Here is an 18,875-nt window from a genome sequence, read left to right as displayed (position 1 = left end):
ACATTTTTATGAAGTCAGTTTTTATTACAGGGAGTGATATGGCCCAGAATTGTTTCTGGATTCAAGACTTTATATTACTATAAATTATAGTGGACACAGTAGGTTAGAAGAGTTCACAGAAAAGAAAGCAATTTAGAGTAGGAAGAGTAAAACAGAGAAATCTGGGGCTTTGATACAGCTATTGGAAACCAGTGTTGGAAGGCCAGGTATATTTTTAGCACCTTCTTTTCTGCTTGGCCTTACTTTGAGCACTTGCTGTTTGTCACTAGCAACCCAGGTCAGTTTTAGTTTGCTTTATTTTTTTTTTTTAAGATTTATTTATTTATTTTGAGAGAGAGAGAGAGAGAGAGGGAGAGAAAGAATCTGACTCAAGCAGACTCCCTGCTGAGTGCAGAACCCCATGCAGGGCTGGTTCCCAGGACCTCGAGATCATGACCTGAGCCAAAATCAAGAGTTGGCTGCTTAACTGATTGAGGACTCAGGCATCCCTGCATCCCTGTTTGTTTGTTTTATGTGAGCAAAGTATCTAATAATTTATAGTGATCCAATGATTCACAGAGTTTGGATCTACTCACAAATCATATTACCTGGGATGCTGATTAAAATGTAGATTCAAGGGCTTTAACCCAGGGCCACAGAATCTACATTTAACATACTTTCCCTGATAGTGATTCATATACTGCAGTGTGAAAATCATTATGGATAGGACCAAAGATATGTATGTTACCCCTACAAATGGTGATTGTAAATCAACTGTGGGAAAACTGGCAGACAGTGCTTAGTCCAAGGGGATAACTAGTAGTTTTCTAGTGTCAGAAACTTTTAATTGTTTGGGGTGGTGGGGACGAGCAGCCTCTGGCCTGCAGGCCAAATCCAACCCATCATGGGTGTTGTATGGCCAGCAAGCCTTACAAAATGTTATTTGCATTTATAAATGGCTGGGGAAAAAATCAAAAGAAGAGTATTTTGTGACGTGTGAACATTTTATGAAATTCACATTTTAGTGTCCATAAATAAAGTTTTACTGTAACCCTGTTAAGCTTATCAATTTTTGAATTGTCTGTGGCTGCTTTTGCATTACAAGGGTAGAGTTGAGAAGTTGCAGCAAAGACCATATTGCCCCCAAGGGCTCAATTACTAGTTACCTGTCTCTTTACAGAAAAAATTTGCAGGGCCCATGGCAGGCTATAGGCTTTCAGGTACTATGCAGGACTATCAGTCTCCCCATAATCCTAAATCTGCCTCCACTTCTCTACCAACCTCCAACCCTTTATCCCCACCCCCACCCCTCACCCTGACACATACACTTCGCACACACCCTGACTGCATGTCCTGCGTCAAAGCTCAGGACTGCCTTCTTTATTGTGAAACATGACAGCAAAACTGCCCTGTTCACATTCAGAAAGATCCTTTAAATTTACCTGTGAAGTATTCTGTGGTCTTTGGGAAAAAATATTCTGGAAATATCTGATTATATTAATACAATCCTTACCAACTCTTGGGGCCACTTATGACAGCCAGTTCTAGCCCCAGGAAAACATAAAAATGTCAAAAAATTCTTAGAAGGGGAAATCCATTTACAACAAACTAAAGGTTAATGGATTCATGATTCAACCTCAAACTATATTATATCAAATAAAACATTTGACCTGACAAAGAAAAGAGTGTTTTTAAACTTGATAAGAGAATAGGACTTCCTGGAGCTTTTCCAAGTATTTGATAAAATAAAAGATGGATTTTGTGGAAAAGAAATAAAGCAGGAAATAAGATGAAGGGTCTTTGCTTTGTGTATATAGAGGACTGAATATATAGTTTGTGAATTACTGAGTGTCTTTTCTTTTTTCACAGCTTCTTTCAGTCCTACTTCTGGTCACTTTTCTGTCCAATAGCAAAATGATAAAAAATAAATAAATGAGGAAATAATAGTAAATAGAATATAGGGTTCAAAGAATAATAAATCAGCAGGAAAGAGTAGCTCTCTAAAATGCATATTAGCTGGTTTTATTTTCTTGTTGGTCATGGGCTACAAATTTGATTCTATGCTTCCAAGTAGGTAGCCAAAGCAAAATAGAAAACAAAATCTAGTGGCTACAAGTCAAAAACTAAACTAATTTTTCATGAGAAACATCATTTTCCTATTACTAAGCCTTGAGATAAATTTTTCTGATAGGTCCTCATAATAAGTCAACCATGTGATGACATGGATGCGGCTTTGTATACACACACAATATAGACACTTTTTGTCTATCCTATTCTTTCAAAGGCATGGATGCAAAACCCACATTAAGGAAAAGGCATAGCATAGGCCCTGAAGCAATGCAAAACAACAGTAATTTCCCAATCTCATACGTAAATGAGGGTGTAAAAAATCAAATTCAAATAGGAAACTTACATGAGACCTTTGGGCAAGTCATTTTGTTTTGGTTTACTCATATATTGGATATATCCCTGTACACATCTGTTGTATAACATCATACGCAAATGCAATTTCATTAATATTAACTGAAAATAGGATTGTCATATGTATTGAGGGAACACCATTGTTATTCCACTCTTTGCCAAAGAGGAGACCTTGATCCTTGAATCTGGAAAGGGCCTTAGAAATCATTTTGGTCAAAAGCCGCAAATATGGGGCATATGTGGCTTCATTCCTTACTGTCGTACTATGGCAGACATTACTAATTGATCGCATTAATACACTGATTGACAATATAAAGTAGAGAGAAGGCTGTTCCTCAACACCATCCTTGATGCTAGTACTGCCAAAAACTCAGTGTTGGCCTGTAAAATGAGAATATTTTTAGTAGACTTCTGGTTTTAACCCCAGCATGTAAAGAGCTTAGAAATTTTTACTTTCATTCATTCAGCAAGAAAAAGCTGAATAATTTGAAAGTGAATGACTTTCTTGGGCCCATCAGAGAATTAAGATTGTAAGGCAAACCACATTACCCTGAAATCTGGAAATCTAGGTGAATCCAGGGAGTCACCAAAATATGCTTACCTGGAACAGAAAATACTAAAGCCATAAACCTGTAGGAACACCACTTTAGTGTTAATTTTGATGCATTGCTAGAGACTTAGTGTGGACTCGCTTGAGAGTGGAGGCTGCAGTCTCAGCCCCTCATCTCTCCCACCACTAACCCCTCCCCACATACTTTTGTGGAATCCAAAATTTTCTAGTAGTTCTGGTAGGGAGAGGGTAAGAGTAATCATTGTCAATATGACCAGAGCATTGTCTCTGTAACAAAAGCCAATTCTCCAAAAGGGAAAAACATAACCAGAGCCTTTTCCCATCTGGGGAAGGGATTCTTTTCATTCTAACCTACTTTAGCCCTTCTGTCCCACCTAAGGGCAAAAAAGCTATACCACTGGGGAAAAAATTAAGTTTAAGTCCAGAGATATAGACCCACCAAAAGACTATGATTTACTCATAAAGTTAGGGAATACTTCCTTTCCTCTGTAACCAGCCACCTCATCGACAGGATTCCAGTGTAACAGTGAATTATAGCTCTTTCAGCTGCGAGACGCAGACTTTCTCTGAGGAGGAGTAACTAGTGAAGTCTGAAGTCAAGAGAAGATGCATAAGCAAGGACATTAGGAGGTTTGAAGCCTTTGGTACCTACAGCTACAGCAAACATGAAATAGTCCAACTTCTAGCACAAACCTCACACTAAAGGTCTGTTTATCTCAGTTCCCATTACCCATTTCAGCATGTTGACTTCTAACAAAAAATTACAAAGATTACCAAAGGACAAGAAAAAAACATAGTCTGAACAAACAAAGCAAGCATCAGAACTAGACTCATATATGAGTTGGAATTATTAGACAGGAATTTAAAAATAACTGTGATTAATATGTTAAGGGCTCTAATGGGAAAAGTATATAACATACAAAATAGATGGGTAATGTAAGCAGAGAGATGGAAACTCTACAAAAGAATCAAAAGAAAATACTGGAAATAAAAAGCACTGTAACAGAAATGAATGCCTTTGAGGTGCTCATCAATAACCGGACATGTCTAAGGAATCAGTGAGTTTAAGGATGGGTCAACAGAAATTTCCCAAACTAAAGGATGAATGGGGAAAAAAAAAAACCCAAAAAAAAACAAAAACCAGAACAGAACGTCTAAGAACTGTGGGACAGTTTCAAAGTATATAACATACACATACTTGTAATACCTGAAGAGGAAGAAAGATAAAACAAAATAAAAGAATAATGAAATAATAATGGCTGAGGTAATTCAAATATTAAAGTTACAGTGACTGAAAATTAACAACAGACACAAAACCACAGATCCAGGAAGCTCAGAGAATATCGAGTATGATAAATCCAAGAAAGCTACATTTAGGAACATCATATTCAAACTGCAGGAAGCCCAAAGAAAAAGAGAAAATCTTGAAAAAAGCCAGGGGAAAACTACATTTTACCTATAGAGGACAAGGATATGAAGTACAGTGATAGGAAACAGTATAAAGATATGAAGTCTCAGTAAGAAACCATGCAAGCAGGAGGAGAATTGAGCGAGGTAATTAAAGTTGAAAGAAAAAACTCCCCAACATGGAGTTCTATATACAGAAAAATTATCCTTGAACTGTGAAAGGGAAATAAAGACTTTTGCAGACAAATAAAAGCTGAGGGAATTCATCACCAGCAGATTTGCCCTACAAGAACATTGAAAGAAGTATTTTAGAGAGAAGAAACATAATATAGGTCAGGAATTCAAATCTACATAAAGGAAAAGTATCAATGAAGGAATAAATGAAGGTAAATAAAATCTTTTATTTTTCTTATTTTTAAGTGATCTAAAAGATATCTGTTTAAAGTAATAATAGCAACAATGTATTAGGTAATTAGAGCAAATGGATAAGTGAAATGAATGACAGTAGTATCATACGAGACAGGAAAGAAAAATTCAGGATGATGTTATAAGTTATTTACACTACATGTAAAGTGATACATTTTTATTTGAAGGTACATTTAGATTAGTTTAAAATATATTTGGAAACTCTGCTTAAATTTTTTAGAAAGAAGTTCATTGCATGCTAAGAGAGGAGATAAAGTATAATGATATACAGTGTTAAATTAAAGCCCGAAAAAGAGGGGACCAAAAAAAAGAAAACAAAGAACAAATGCAAGGAATAGAAAATACTTACATAGTAAATATTAATCCCATCTAGAGCAATGATCACTTCAACTGTGAAGTACATGACACCAATTAAAAGTCAAACGTCTGGAAGGGTATTTGTGGGGCTAGTGGTTGAGGGGTGAGGCTTGGTGGGCTGTGCATAGATAAAGCACAGAGGCCTGGAGGTTGATTTGAGTTTTGGGGAAACCAAAAGATCCCTGAAAGGGAAATGCCTGCTTTCCCCCTATTTTCCTGTTCTTCTCTTCTTGATATACTTCCTTCTGCTCTAATTGCCCAAAGCACATGACCAGAATATATTAAATGACGTTTTACTCTTTTGTTCTTAGTTTAGAAATCAAACTATCATTGTCTCTCTCAAGGAAAAAAGAAACAGAATGTATTTGCTTTTTACTTCTGCCTTGACTAACTTTTGATTGATTAACTCTTTAAAATAGAATTTTTCAAAGGGGGCTGTTCTTCTATCTAAAAATCTTTGTAGTCAGCTTGCTTTTTCTTCCTGTTTGAACAAAAGCTCCTTTAATCCCAAAGAAGACAACATGCTAATGCTTTCCCTGATTCTCAGCCCTTTTTTGGTTTAATAACCAAAGTGAATTTGTAGAAGATATGAGAGGAAGAAATAGGACACTTTAGGGTATGACAAATATTTTAATTTTTTGAAATTTTTTTAAAGGAAAGGATGGTAAGGAATCATTTTTTTGTAGAAAGGTATGTGACATTTTACCTTGAAATTATGACTTTAAAATTCCTATTGGCTAAATAAATCTAATCAAATCATCTATCAGTTACAAATCCTATAATTATATATTCTGAGTAGTAGCTCAAGGATTTGAATTTTATTTCATGGTACTGGTGTAATTTATCATATCTACTCACCTAGAAAGCAAGTATATGCTGTGATTAAACGTGATACAGCTCTGACTTCAAATATTGGCCTGTGCCATTTACTAGCAAGGTATTCAACTTTTCTGAGACTCAGTTTCTCCATATGTAAAACATGAATACTAATAGATTCTACCTAGACTCTAGAACATAGCTAGCATATAATATGAGCTCCATAAGTATTTATTGAACAAATAATCTCATAATATTTTGTGAGTATTGTTAATGTATATGGTGCAGGACACATACTAAGCATACCTGTTAGTTTTATACTGTCATCAGCATCCTTATCATTAATTTCCACATTTGATTGAAAGAGGACATTCAGCTAAAATGGAAGAGGGTGTTTTATTGTTTCTAGGAAAGTAATGTCTAAGCATTTCTCCTAAACAATCAGAACTGTCTTTTTTTTTTTTTTAAAGATTTTATTTATTTATTTGACAGAGATAGAGACAGCCAGCGAGAGAGGACACAAGCAGGGGGAGTGGGAGAGGAAGAAGCAGGCTCATAGCAGAGGAGCCTGATGTGAGGCTCGATCCCATAACACGGGGATCGCGCCCTGAGCCGAAGGCAGACGCTTAACCGCTGTGCCACCCAGGCGCCCCTTTTAAATACATTTTTGAGTACGCATTATGTGTCTGTGGGATTGCCTGCAACCCTGACCTTTACTGGTACCATTTTTCAATGATAACATTTTGCAGAGTACAAAACTTTGTAATTCCTGAACACTTTAGTCAGCTGGGTGACTCCTGTATGGGTTTATAGGAACTGGTTTAAGAAAGCTAAAGAAACATCTATATTCTGTAGGATCTTTTTAAAAATTTGTAGCAGTGTTCGTTTCATCCAAGTTTTACCTGCCCGAAGTTGTTCGGAACAGGAGATAAGAAGGTTGACCCATTGCAAAGAAGATCAAGAATAAGGTGGCCTCAGAAAGAAAACCTAAAGGCCTGTGTGAAGAACCGTGTGCTCAGCAGGAGTCCAGAGTGAGGGCCCCTGGAGGAGGGGCAAATACAAGGTATACAGCCTTAGAGGGACCCAAGTTAGCCTCTACCAAGTTTGGCTTCAAGGTGTCAGAATAGGTTTTATAGGTCAACAGGGTTATTCTAATGATTGTCCAAGCTTCTCCCCCCTTCAGTGGGGAAGGCCCCAGTTTTATGGAATTACCTGCCCTTTCAGCGGGCTGGGTGTTAGAATTCTGAGCAGACTGCCCCTCCTCCCTGAAAGCAGCAGGGAGCAAAATAGGTCCGGAAATTCCTAAGCATTGGGAAGCCAGCACTAATGCAATTACCTGAAATAAAAGAAGGGGTCAGATAATAAGGGGCAAAGGTTTTTCCTTTTAAAGTAAAGAGCCAGGTAAACAAAACCAGCTGTCCCTGGAGCCAACAAATTCTGCTCATTAAATGTTTTAAGAGGCTAATGGGCATAAGTAGCTAATTGTAGTACAATCCTGAAGACTGAATCTGGGGGCCGGAGAAGGGGGAGTAGGGGGGTCAGGGCTAGAACCTGGCAGGCAGAGACAGAAAGGAGGTGAGACCTGCCCGGGCAGAGGGTGCCAACTGGCCCAAATAGAATTAAAATAAGAGTAAGATGATTCGACCTGGAGTCCCTAATGTCTCCTGTCAGTATCCTTCTGGGATGGGCTTGGGAGTCTTAGCAGGTAGAGTTTTAAGTTTCTACACTTATAGAACAGGATCTGGAGTAAGTTTTAAAAATAACTAATTATGGGAAATTTTATGTGCATTTACTGTGAAAATCTCCGGAAGGATATACAGCAAAATGTTAACAGTGGGTTTCTCTAGGTGTTGAGATTATTGGTGATGTTTCATTTTCATATTTTAATTTTGTTTATATGCATTTTCTAATTTGTCTGTAATGAACATTGATTTCTTTAATAAAGGGCAAAATTTTAAATAAGATGAAAGGTCTTAGAAATGAACATTTAAATAAGATGAAAGGTATTAAGCTAGAAATAAACATTAAGGAGGGAGATTTGGTGAAGGAATTGGTAAGAGGTTTGAATTACTTTGTGTACTCTGCCATGTTTGCCACCTCCCCAGATGTGTGCTTGATACGCCCTGCCAATCTGGAGGCCAGCAGAGGAAGGAGTAATGGTTGCTGGTATTGAGCCAGACAGGCTATTTGTCCACACACAAAGGTTTCAACCTCATTGCATTTGTAATAGTTCCCAGAAATGTTATTTCTACACAGCCTCTCTTGGCTTCAGCTTTTAGTTGAACAACTCAGCCACTTGTGGTTTGATTGTAAGAGATGCTGAAATTTCAAGAGAGCTTGGAGGAGGATTATAATTTACCTAAAATTGTCAGTTAAGTGTTTGGAGAACCAACTATTCTGCCAGGGTTTATGCGGAAGATGCCAAAGCACCTCTAATTGATGAATTCGCCTTCTCTTTCTCTTTTTTTTTTTTTCCTCTCAATCCTTACCTTCTCTCATTTATTTGGTCTTCTGATACTTTGTAGCGATTACTAAAGTAATTAAGTCTTTAGAGAGAGTGCTTAAGGTCTAAGAATCATCTTTATCTTCCCAATGAGAAAGACAAAAGAGAGTTGCCCCCAGGTCACTGGACAGTCAAATGGAATCCAGGCCTGTTTCCTTTTACACAGTCTTGGTTAGAAATCACCATCTTCATCATTTTTAATGATTTATCCTTTCCAAATGGTTATGGCAGGTTACTCCACCTCCTTTGTGCCCAAATCTAAATGATACCATGGTCCCCTTACCACAGGCAGTCACTATCAGAGAACTAAAACTCTGTAACAGGCAGGAATTTTTCAAATAACGACAGATTATCAACACTGAGTGCTTTCTTCAAAGTGTCACATTTATGAAGGTTAAATGTAGCAAGTTAATTATCCAGGGGTACTCAAGAAAAAGGCTTAGGTATTATCAGACTCACATCTATGGTTAAATTGGCCCCTCTCTTAAAAGGGATACTAAGTTCTGGGGGACCAGAGTTCGTATTTCCATAGTATAATATGTATGTGGATTTAAGTTTGCAGATGAAGTTGCTGAAGCTTCTCAGTGTGATATGGGGATTCCTTTGATACCCAAATGTTAATTTGGCTCAGACTGAGGTTATTAAAAAGAGTGAAGAAAGAAAGGACTCTTAGCTGGGTCAAACGTAGAGGAAATGCCCAGGGCCATATTTGACAATCATTTTAGAAGGTCTCTGACATCTCTGTTTAGTTCTCTTATCTTCTCGGAGGGGTCATCTATAGCCATGGCTTCATTCATTACTTATAAGCTGAAGACCCAGCTCTCTTCCTTTCTCAACTTTTATCTGTACCTCTTTCTCACATCTCCAGCTACCTGTTGTATATTTCCTCCTTGATGTTCTCTGTGTCCTTGATATCTCAAATAGAATCATTCATCTCCTGGGGCGCCTGGGTGGCTCAGTCGTTAAGCGTCTGCCTTCGGCTCAGGGCATGATCCTGGCCTTCTGGGATCGAGCCCCGCATCGGGCTCCTCTGCTGGAAGCCTGCTTCTTCCTCTCGCACTTCCTCTGCCTGTGTTCCCTTTCTCTCTGGCTGTCTCTCTCTCTCTCTCTGTCAAATAAATAAATAAAATCTTAAAAAAAAAAAAAAGGAATCATTCATCTCCTTTGACAAATCTAAAGCCTCGTCTGACTAGCCTGCATGTTCTGGGCATTAGTGTTCTCCAAGATATTCTCTCTCACAAGCTCCTGGTCATCAGAGATTCCCTTCCTCTTTCTCTTACACTCTATAGAAGCTTTATTTTATTAGTTCTTCCTTCACTTTTAAGCTTCTTTTCATGACCCAGATCCCTTCTTGCTGGCACTGTTGAGATAAGATAACCTTGTCACACTGGTTTCCTGCCGGAGCTCTCCCCTGCTCCAATCTAATTCATAGTCCACAGAAAAAGCCTGAGACCAACTGAGAATGATTGAATCCAGCCTGTTAGGTTAAAAGTGAGGCCAAAAATAGGCTCTAAAAAGCTTAACCCAAAGTTTTTATTGGAATTCCTCCCCCACGTGTCACATGAAGGAGGAATTGGACTTTGGTTTTCTTGGATCAAGAAAACAGCCATTGAGTGGACAGTAAGAGGGAGCAAATTTTATACTCGTTAGAAGAGACTTCCATGGATTCAAGCTGTAGTACAGAGGAACAGTACAAGTAGTGTATGAGATATGCTGTTGTAGATAATCACTTCTCAGTCATACTGTAGCAAGCTTACATGCTTTAGACCACATGGTCATCAAAGTCTTTTCAAATTCCAAATTTTTGTGATAGAAACACAGCTCTCTCCATCTCTCCTTCTGCCTCCCACCTACTCAGAATCCAAAGTCTTTTCTTGCTGTCCCATACTTCCCTCATTCCAAATCTACAGTGAATGAACATGCTGTCCTTCAGACAGATGTTCCCCTGCTCACCTCATCCCATGGCTTTTCAGTCTAGGTTGCTGTTGGGCCCTTTAAGTAACCTGGAGGGTAAATTTGCTTATTAAAAACCTTTTATGTGCCAGGATCTATGCCCAGAATTTTTCCTAATTTGACTAGTACAGTGTACCCTGAATACTGTGGGTTTGAGGTTCTTTTTTAAACCAACTTCAAAGAAGGGGAAACTTAATATCTATAGTTTGTAGGTGACAAAGCTGAAACTGAACCGGGGTTTTCTAACTCCAAGGTCTGAGTACTTGAGAAAAGAGACAAAAGGAAGGAGTGGAGGACTAAAAGGCACCTCAACTAAGGAGTGTGTGGAATAAGGGAGTATTTACAGGGAATCCTACATACTAAAAAAGTACATCTGGCATTTTTATTTCAGTAAGTATTAAACTATATGTGTTGCCAGCAAAGGTCATAAAGTCTGATATTTAAAATAGCTACTGGGAGCTAACAAAAAGACAAGAGGGAACTATAATATATTTGATTAAAACAAAACACTAATTACAGTGCATTTGTATCGTGTGCCTAGTAATCATGTAACATAGTAACAAGTATTCATGTCCTTCAGTGTGTATTAGATTAGCATTGCATGAATTATTAATTTTAACATTACTATGTTTTGATGTACCTAGCTTCCATGGAGCAAGCTATATAATGACAATTTTTCCAAAAAAATCAGAAATGCTAATAGTGAAGTACTAATTAGGAAGAGGTTGGGGTGGTAAGTAACGGACATGGACATGCTCAGCACTGTGTGTTGCATGTAATAAACGTTTATTGGATCTGAGTCTAGCATCTTATCAGGAATGAAGTAAAAGGTCATGTCATTATTTCGTTTTATTCCCTAATATAATTTTCAAAATCATGTATCCTTTGATATACTAATTCCACTTTTAGGATTCTACACTCACACATAATTTAATCAGTCAGTCCCCTATTGTTTATGACCCCATCTTTGTGAGCTGAAAATGAAATTAAAAGAGAACAGAGTTGTTGAATGCCAACTATGTGCCTAACACTTTAGGTTTATCTGCTTAATCATCAGTTAATTCTGAGACATAGATATGTTACCTCTTTTAAGAATAAGAAAACTGGGGTGCCTGGGTGGCTCAGTCAGTTGAGCATCCAACTCTTGATTTCTGCTCAGGTCGCAATCTCAGGGTTGTGAGATAGAGCCCTGCATCGGGCTCCATGCTCAGCACAGAGTCTGCTCGAGATTCTCTCTCACCCTCTCCCCCTCCCCTCCTGCCCACTGTCTCTGTGTCTCTCTCTCAAATAAATAAATAAATCTTAAAAAAAAAAAAAAGAAGAAGAAGAAGAAGAAGAAGAAGGAGAAGGAGAAAAGGGGCGCCATGGTTCAGTTGGTTAAGTGGCCGACTCTTGATTTCAGCTCAGGTCATGATCTCAGGGTCGTGAGATCAAACCCCAAGCTGGCTCTGCACTGGCTGTGGAGCCTGCTTAAGATTCTTTCTCTGCTCCTCCCCACCCTACTCACCTGCACTCTCTCTCTCTCTAAAAATAAAAAAAAAATTTTTTAAAAGAATAAGAAAACTGAGGCCCACAGAGGCCAAGTATCTTGTCCAACGTCATATAGGTATTAAATAACTGATCTGGACTTTGAAATTAGATATTTCTGGGTCCAAAACCTATGTTGTTTCTAACATACTGATGATTTAAACATTGGATTATGTGGAAATGTCTGAAGTGGTGAAGGAGACCAAGGGGAAGGCTGAGTGGGTAGAACTCATGTCCCACACTCACTTCAGCTAGAGCAATTAAAAAAAACTTTTTTGGGGGACTTCTCGTGGCTTAGTCAGTTGACTAAGAAATTAAGAGTTAACTCTTAATTTCTGCTCAGGTCATGATCTCAGGGTTGTAAGATCAAGTTCCACGTCAGGCTCCACACTCAGTGCGGATTCTGCTTGAGATTCTCTCCCTCTCCCTCTGCCCCTCGTGCTCCTGCTTTCTCTCTCTCACTGTCAACTAAATAAATAAATAAATGAAATCTTAAAAAAAAATTTTTTTAACCATTCTACTACATCATGTATTGGTATGGGGATTTAACAAAGAATTTTCCCATAGTTCTATAATATGTACTGATAGGTTGGTGTCTTATTAAAAATGAAATAACCTATCATTAGCCATCAACTGGGGAGACCTGAGTGGGTTGGAAAAGGCACCCAGGAGTCATAAGCATTTATTTTAATTCAATTGATTTAATTCGGAATTTTGTAAAGATGGAGGTGGGAGGGTTTGAAATAATAAAGGTCACCTAAACCTGGGCCAATCTCAGCTTAGTCTTCAGAGTAAGGATTCACAAAGAGGGGCCTCACAAAGCTGGATGGACCTGTTTTGGTCAAATGTTCACAACACCGTCTCAGCACAACTTGATGTTACACTTAAGCAACCTAACAAAACCCACACCACCAAACCCAGTGAATGCTAAACTTGTTATTATTTTAGGAAAGTGCTCCTAGACTTAGTCCATCTGATTTATTTGTTTGTTTGTTCATTCATTCGTTCATCCATTCATTTATTCTGGAGGTGGTTGGAGAAGGTTGACTACAAGGTGAGCTGGAGATGAAACTTTTGAGACCCACTCACTACACTAAATCAGATTTTTGTGGTTGGGATTTGTTTTCTTATGGAAAGGTATGGAAACCTATAAAAATGTTTGAATATTCTTTCTAAATCTCGCACATACCTTTATTACTTTAAGGTGGGGATAGGGGTGGGATGGGATGGGTGTTAAATTACTCTTCCTAGGGGGAAAAAAAGGCAAGCTTTTCCCCATTACTTAATTTGTATTACAGATTCCTGTCAAGGCCTATAGAGCAAGCAATGCAGTTTCACGTGACAGAGGTTGAAAAAAGTCACATTATAGGCCACAAATGGAGGTAGAAATGAAGAAGATAAAAAGCATATTACTTGTTTGAAAAGCACCCAGGGTCAAAACCTTTTAGGATGTAAAAGCCCAGGTGAACTCTGGGCTGTTTCCTCAGGCAACAGAGACCTCTGGCTAGAGAAGTGTATTTGTAGTCTCCTGCTCAAGATTTTTACCTGATTCTTATTTTATTTTTATTCCAGTTGCTACATTGATGGCCGGGTGGTCAAGGTGATGGACTTCCTGAAAACTCGCCTGTTAGACACACTCTCTGACCAAATTAGGAAAATTCAGAAAGTGAGTAAAAGTCTCCTGGGAAGAAGGAGTGAGTTTGTGGGGGTAAGGCAAGGAAAAGGTCTCAGGGTCCCAGCAGGACATCAGCACTGTGGGAACCGGGGTAGAAAAATAGGATAGTCTAGAGCTCCCTTTCACAGCTGATGATTGTTGTTTATTGTTTTTCAAATTGAGAATGGTTTGAATGTGCCATTTCTGGGTTTAAAGGCTTTTCTATTTTAGTAACAACTATTTTGTAAGAATTTGCTTCTGAATTGTGAGTTTCTTAAGGGAAGGATAGATTTACTTTGTTATTTTCTTTTTGCAAAGGTTTATTTGGGGCTAGTTTATGGGTAGAATGATTGTATTTATTCAGTGAAATTCTGGTCTGGGGCATCAGCCACGCTTACACTATTCTAAATAGTGTTAAATATCGGAGCCATATTTACACTATTCCTAGGTGTCTTAGGATCAGTCAAGTAACATCTTACTTTTGTAGAGATGTGGGGAAATCTATATTATATTAAGCAGTTGCATGTACTTCCCATTAGCAAGACACCTTTGGTCAACAGTTCTCAAACTTGAGTGCAATCAAAATCGCCAGAGGTTGCTCATAAAGTTTGCAGTCTCACTCCTGGTGTTCTGATTTAGTATGTCTGGAGTGGTGGATCCCAGACTTCTCTATATTTAATAGTCATCTGTCAAGTGGTTCTACCCAATGCAAATCACATTTCGAAATATACTGGATTAGTTCATTCTGAATTGTGAAGACCTTATGTCTGTAATTTCCATCTGCCTCTACAAAATAATATCACATCTTTTGTTGCCTAGTCAGGTCACTTTTCCAGGGAATGGGGACTTTTTGAACACTCACCTATCCCTCGAGCAGATTAAACAAATCTTTGCAGAACAATAGCAATGTTTAGACAACCCCTATTAATAGGGGATGAATGAGTAAACAAATGGACAAATGAATAAATGGATCATGTATAAAATTAGCTGTGAAAGAAAATCATATTTGGAGTATAATAATAAAATAGCACTCTTGATTGGTAAAGTGGTACCCTTTTTGGTATTCAAACCAATGTCCTGCTCAGGTTACAAAAGCTTTTTGGGTCCTCATGTTCTCAAAGGGTTTTAGCAGCTGGGAAGCCTCAGGACTTCTGGACTCCTGCATCCCAGTCTGATCCCTCTGGGGATCAGGTGCATTGGCCAGCATCCTTATCTGTCACTGCCTCCTACCAGGCAAAGCCTAGGCGAACTAAATAATTTCAAATATCTCTGCCAGTCTCAGTTTGACATTCATTTAGTTTTTAAAATTTAAATATTTAATTTATATTAAATAATAAATAATAAATATTTAGTATTTACTGAGCACTTAGCAAAGTGTCAGGTGCTGGGGATACAAAATGGAATAAGACGCTGCCCTCAAGGAACTCCCAGTTTTAAAGTTTAACGGTTGCTTTAAGCAGGTTGAAAAACATTACTTCAGGCCATTGAATATCAACCTATTGAACACTGCAAATTTCTAAGCACTTTATGCTAATCTGATATCAGGTGTCCTTCTCTAAAAGGGGGAGGAAATTTCTTTCATTCGTTTTATTCTTCCATCCAACAGATATTTATTGAGTGTGTACTAGGTTACAGGCACCATGCTAAATGTTTGTATTACAATAGTGCACAAGATAGACAAATCCCTATATTTTTGGCTTTTATGATATCACATCTAATGACCTGACCAAAGGGCTGTCACTGGAAGTAAAATGATTCCGTGAGATCATGGCACTGAGAGTGAAGGTTCTGACTGTGCTCATGTAATTATTTAAGTAGAACACGTAACTCTAGGTTGGCACTAGGACAAAGGTGTTGGGAGTTGGGTTCTTCCCCTTCTCTGCACTACCCGTCTCCCTCCACCACTGAATTCTTCTTAACCACCACGGAATGTTCAAAGACTGAAATAAGTGGCTAAGCTCATCTTCTCATTTGTCCAGGCAGGGCCGAAGAACCTTAAAGAAAATGGCTCAAACCTTATGCATAATTGAGATTCAGATTCAGACCTTTAAAAGCAAGTCTAATGGACCTGGATGGCAGGGCCACGTGCAGTTGCAGGGAGGAAAAGCGGCACCCTTAAGAAAAATGACCTTTATGAAGAAGGCACCTGGCAGGGGATGGCTAGAATTAGCAGTAGGACCTGATCTCACCTTTGGCTGTTGCAGATAGAACATGTCAGAGGTCCCCTCAGGCCTAGGTTCCTGTTCTGGTTATGACTTGCTGTGCAAAAAATTACCCCAAAATTTAGTGATATTAAACAACGATTTACTGTGCCCTTGGATTCTATGGGTCAGGAATCCCCACAGGGCACTGTGGGGATGGCTCATCTTTGCTCCATGATGTCTGAAGCTTCAGGTGGAAGACTTGAAGGCTGGGGTCACTCAAAGGCTGGCAACTGGAATCACAAGACTTGTTCACTCACAGGTCTGGCAGTTGATGCCTGCTGTCAGCTAGCACCTTTGTTGGGCTGATAACTGGAATACCTACATATGAACTTTCTATGTAGCCTGGGTTTCCTTCCAAGGTTCAAAAGTCAGATGCCCAAGAGCGAGAGTCAGCTGGAAGCTGTACCATCTTTTCTAACCTACACTCAAAAGTCACAGGGCTTTACTCCAACCATAGCCTATTCACTGAGACAGTCAGCAAGACCAATGGAGATTCAAGGAGAGAGGAAATAAACTCCTTTTGATGGGAGAGTAGCAAGATTCTGGAAGAGCATTTAGGACCAGAATGATTTTTGCAGTTATCTTTGGAAAATACTGTCTGCCACAGTTTCATCCTTGCTGTATCATGTAGTAGCCCTTCATTCCCCTATCTAGTTTTCTTTTCCCCACTCTCTTTTACAAAGCTCTTGCCAGATATTGCCTTAAATGGGAATCTGCTAGAGGTGTTGCTGGATCACAGATCCCCCAAGATTTGATTTATGGGGTAGGCTTTCCGTTGCCTGCACAGCCTGGACCCAGTTGCTAGGGCCTCCAGGATGAGAATCTCTCTCACCACAGCCCAGGATGTGCTAGGTACTGGTCTGCTCTGAGAAGATGGGGACTGGGAGACCAGAGAAGGGTCACCATGTTTTCCCAGTTAAAAAGTTGCTTTGGCTGTTCCTGAGGTCCTCTGTGGGTGGGAGGGGGGCTTTGGAAATCAGAATCCAAGGTGCACACTGGGACAGACTGGCCAAGCTTCTTTTCTGGAGCTTCCAAAACCAGTTTAGAGATGGGCCAAGTAATTTTAATATGTATTAAACATTTTAATATGTATATACGTAGAACCCTCATCCAAAAGCTAAGAGTAGAAACAAATATTTTACTCTATTTTGTTTCTACTCTATTTTGAGAAGCTCAAAGAAATTCTAATGATTCCCCTTAGGCCTACAGTGATGGAAAAAGGGCAGAGTTCCTACCCAAATCAATTCATGAAGGAGTGGTTAGATAAATCAGTGGTGAGACTGTGTTTAAATAGAAGAGTATGGGATTTGAAGTCTGAAGGCTTGGGTTGGAGCTCTGGCTTAGCTGTATAACCTTAGGTTATCCACTTAACCTCTCTAATTTTGTTTCTTCATCTGTAAAATGAGGGTGCTAAGAATACTATCATCTTTCCCTTTTAGGGAGATTGGGAAAGTCACATGAGGCCCTGTTTCGTTAATTGCTATTGAATGCTAGTTCTCACTGCTAATCTTACTGCTATTTCGGTTATTATAGTTTTTTTATTTCTTTCTTTTCTTTTCTTTTTCTTTTTATTCCAGTAAAAATATGGAACACTTCACAAATTTGTGTGTCGTCCTTTTGCAGGAGCCATGCTAATCTTCTTTTTATCCTTCCAGTTTTAGTGTATGTGCTGCTGAGGCGAGCACTGTTATAGTTATTTTTAATAATACTTTGTATGACTGGAGACGCTTCCTGCTACCTTTATCCTCAACTTGTTCTTTGCTTTTTTCCTCTTTCCTCTTTCTTTGAACCCTGGGGAATATGGTAGGTGATATTTTTGGCATCTGAAAGGCAGTGACTCAATTGCTAAAAACAGCTGTGGTTTTCAAATTTGGACTGCCACTTACAGAAGAGTTCTGAGTTTTCTGAGCAGTGGGCAAATTCTGGTTATATGAAAATCTACATTATATATTTGAAAGCCAAAAAGAGACAGTATTTGGACAAGCCACTCCTTTGGATGGTCTACACATTCTTTCTCTCTTCCATTAGAATAAGAATAATCATCTATACTTTGGGAGATGAGTCAGGGGAAGGAGTTGAGAATCTAACAATGTAAGCAAAAGTCAGATGGGAAAGTAAGAGATGTTTAGGATACAGTGCAGATGGTATAGTGTGGATATCTGGGCTGACTCCAAAACAATGACATAAGAACCAAGAAGAACCACTTTGGCTTAAGTCACTGGGACTCTGTGATTTGTGTCTGCATCTCCTAGAGGAATCAGAGGAGGAAATCACACTTTTTTATATTATTTTCAGCAATTCAATAAGCACAGGAAAGAGTTGGTGAAATCCCAGTCATAAGGGAAGTAGTTCCAGGAGTACTGTCCCTATGATTGCATTTTGAATACTAAATAAACCGGACAGTTGGCTTCCCTAATATTTGAAAAACTCCTTCCTTCCTTCCTTCCTTCCTTCCTTCCTTCCTTCCTTCCTTCCTTCCCTTCCTTCACTTATCAACTGTTTGTAACATTCTTAGTTTTTTCCAGACCCCTGAGGATAAAATGGTGAGCAAGATTTGCATGGCGGTTGTCCTCGTAGACCTTGTGATCTAGTGGAAAAACAGTTGATGAAGCAAGAAATGATAAAAATACGTGATGACTCTTGTAACAGGGATGTCTAGGGTGCTCTCTGAGGAACTCACATCTACTCCATGCAAGCCCATCGTAGGAAATATCTACCTTTGTGTAAAAGAAGGGAAATCCTTCCAGAGGAGATGACATTTGGTTAATGCCTAAAGGACAGACACCTAATTTATTCAGTTCTGAGGGTGTGAGCAGAGGATTTAGCAGTGTTAAATATATATAGTGGAGAGAATGGTTTGTATGGTTCATATTATGACCACGATCGTTCTTTTGTTAATGTCATCATTGCTTATGCTTGACTACAATATTTAATAAAGATGAACTCTTTTAAGGTCTCTTTACTTTTCCCAGTATATGTTAGTTGCAGGATCAAGGAAGTGGGTAAGGCAAAATATTTAAGCCTTTTGAAGTAATTAATAGTTAAAAAAAAAAAAAA

The 18,875-nt window shown here is 38.7% G+C and overlaps 1 protein-coding gene and 1 non-coding gene across 4 annotated transcripts in view; one reads left to right on the top strand and one right to left on the bottom strand.

Annotated features, from left to right (window-relative positions):
* Positions 1 to 18,875, top strand: part of HPSE2 (heparanase 2 (inactive)) — a 696,190-nt gene that overhangs the window by 495,451 nt on the left and 181,864 nt on the right. For all 3 annotated transcript variants that reach the window (XM_034663118.1, XM_034663117.1, XM_034663119.1), the window contains exon 7: positions 13,533 to 13,626. In XM_034663118.1, the coding sequence (XP_034519009.1) occupies positions 13,533 to 13,626 (94 nt within the window). The remainder of the gene's footprint in view (positions 1 to 13,532; positions 13,627 to 18,875) is intronic.
* Positions 17,397 to 17,503, bottom strand: LOC117802886. The gene has a single exon (XR_004626397.1). It is a non-coding gene; the product is annotated as a U6 spliceosomal RNA (small nuclear RNA).

Source organism: Ailuropoda melanoleuca, chromosome 6, assembly GCF_002007445.2.
Source record: "Ailuropoda melanoleuca isolate Jingjing chromosome 6, ASM200744v2, whole genome shotgun sequence".
NCBI classification, from domain to species: domain Eukaryota; kingdom Metazoa; phylum Chordata; class Mammalia; order Carnivora; family Ursidae; genus Ailuropoda; species Ailuropoda melanoleuca.
Note: the sequence above shows the minus strand (reverse complement) of the source record. Positions and strands in the feature narration are given on the sequence as shown.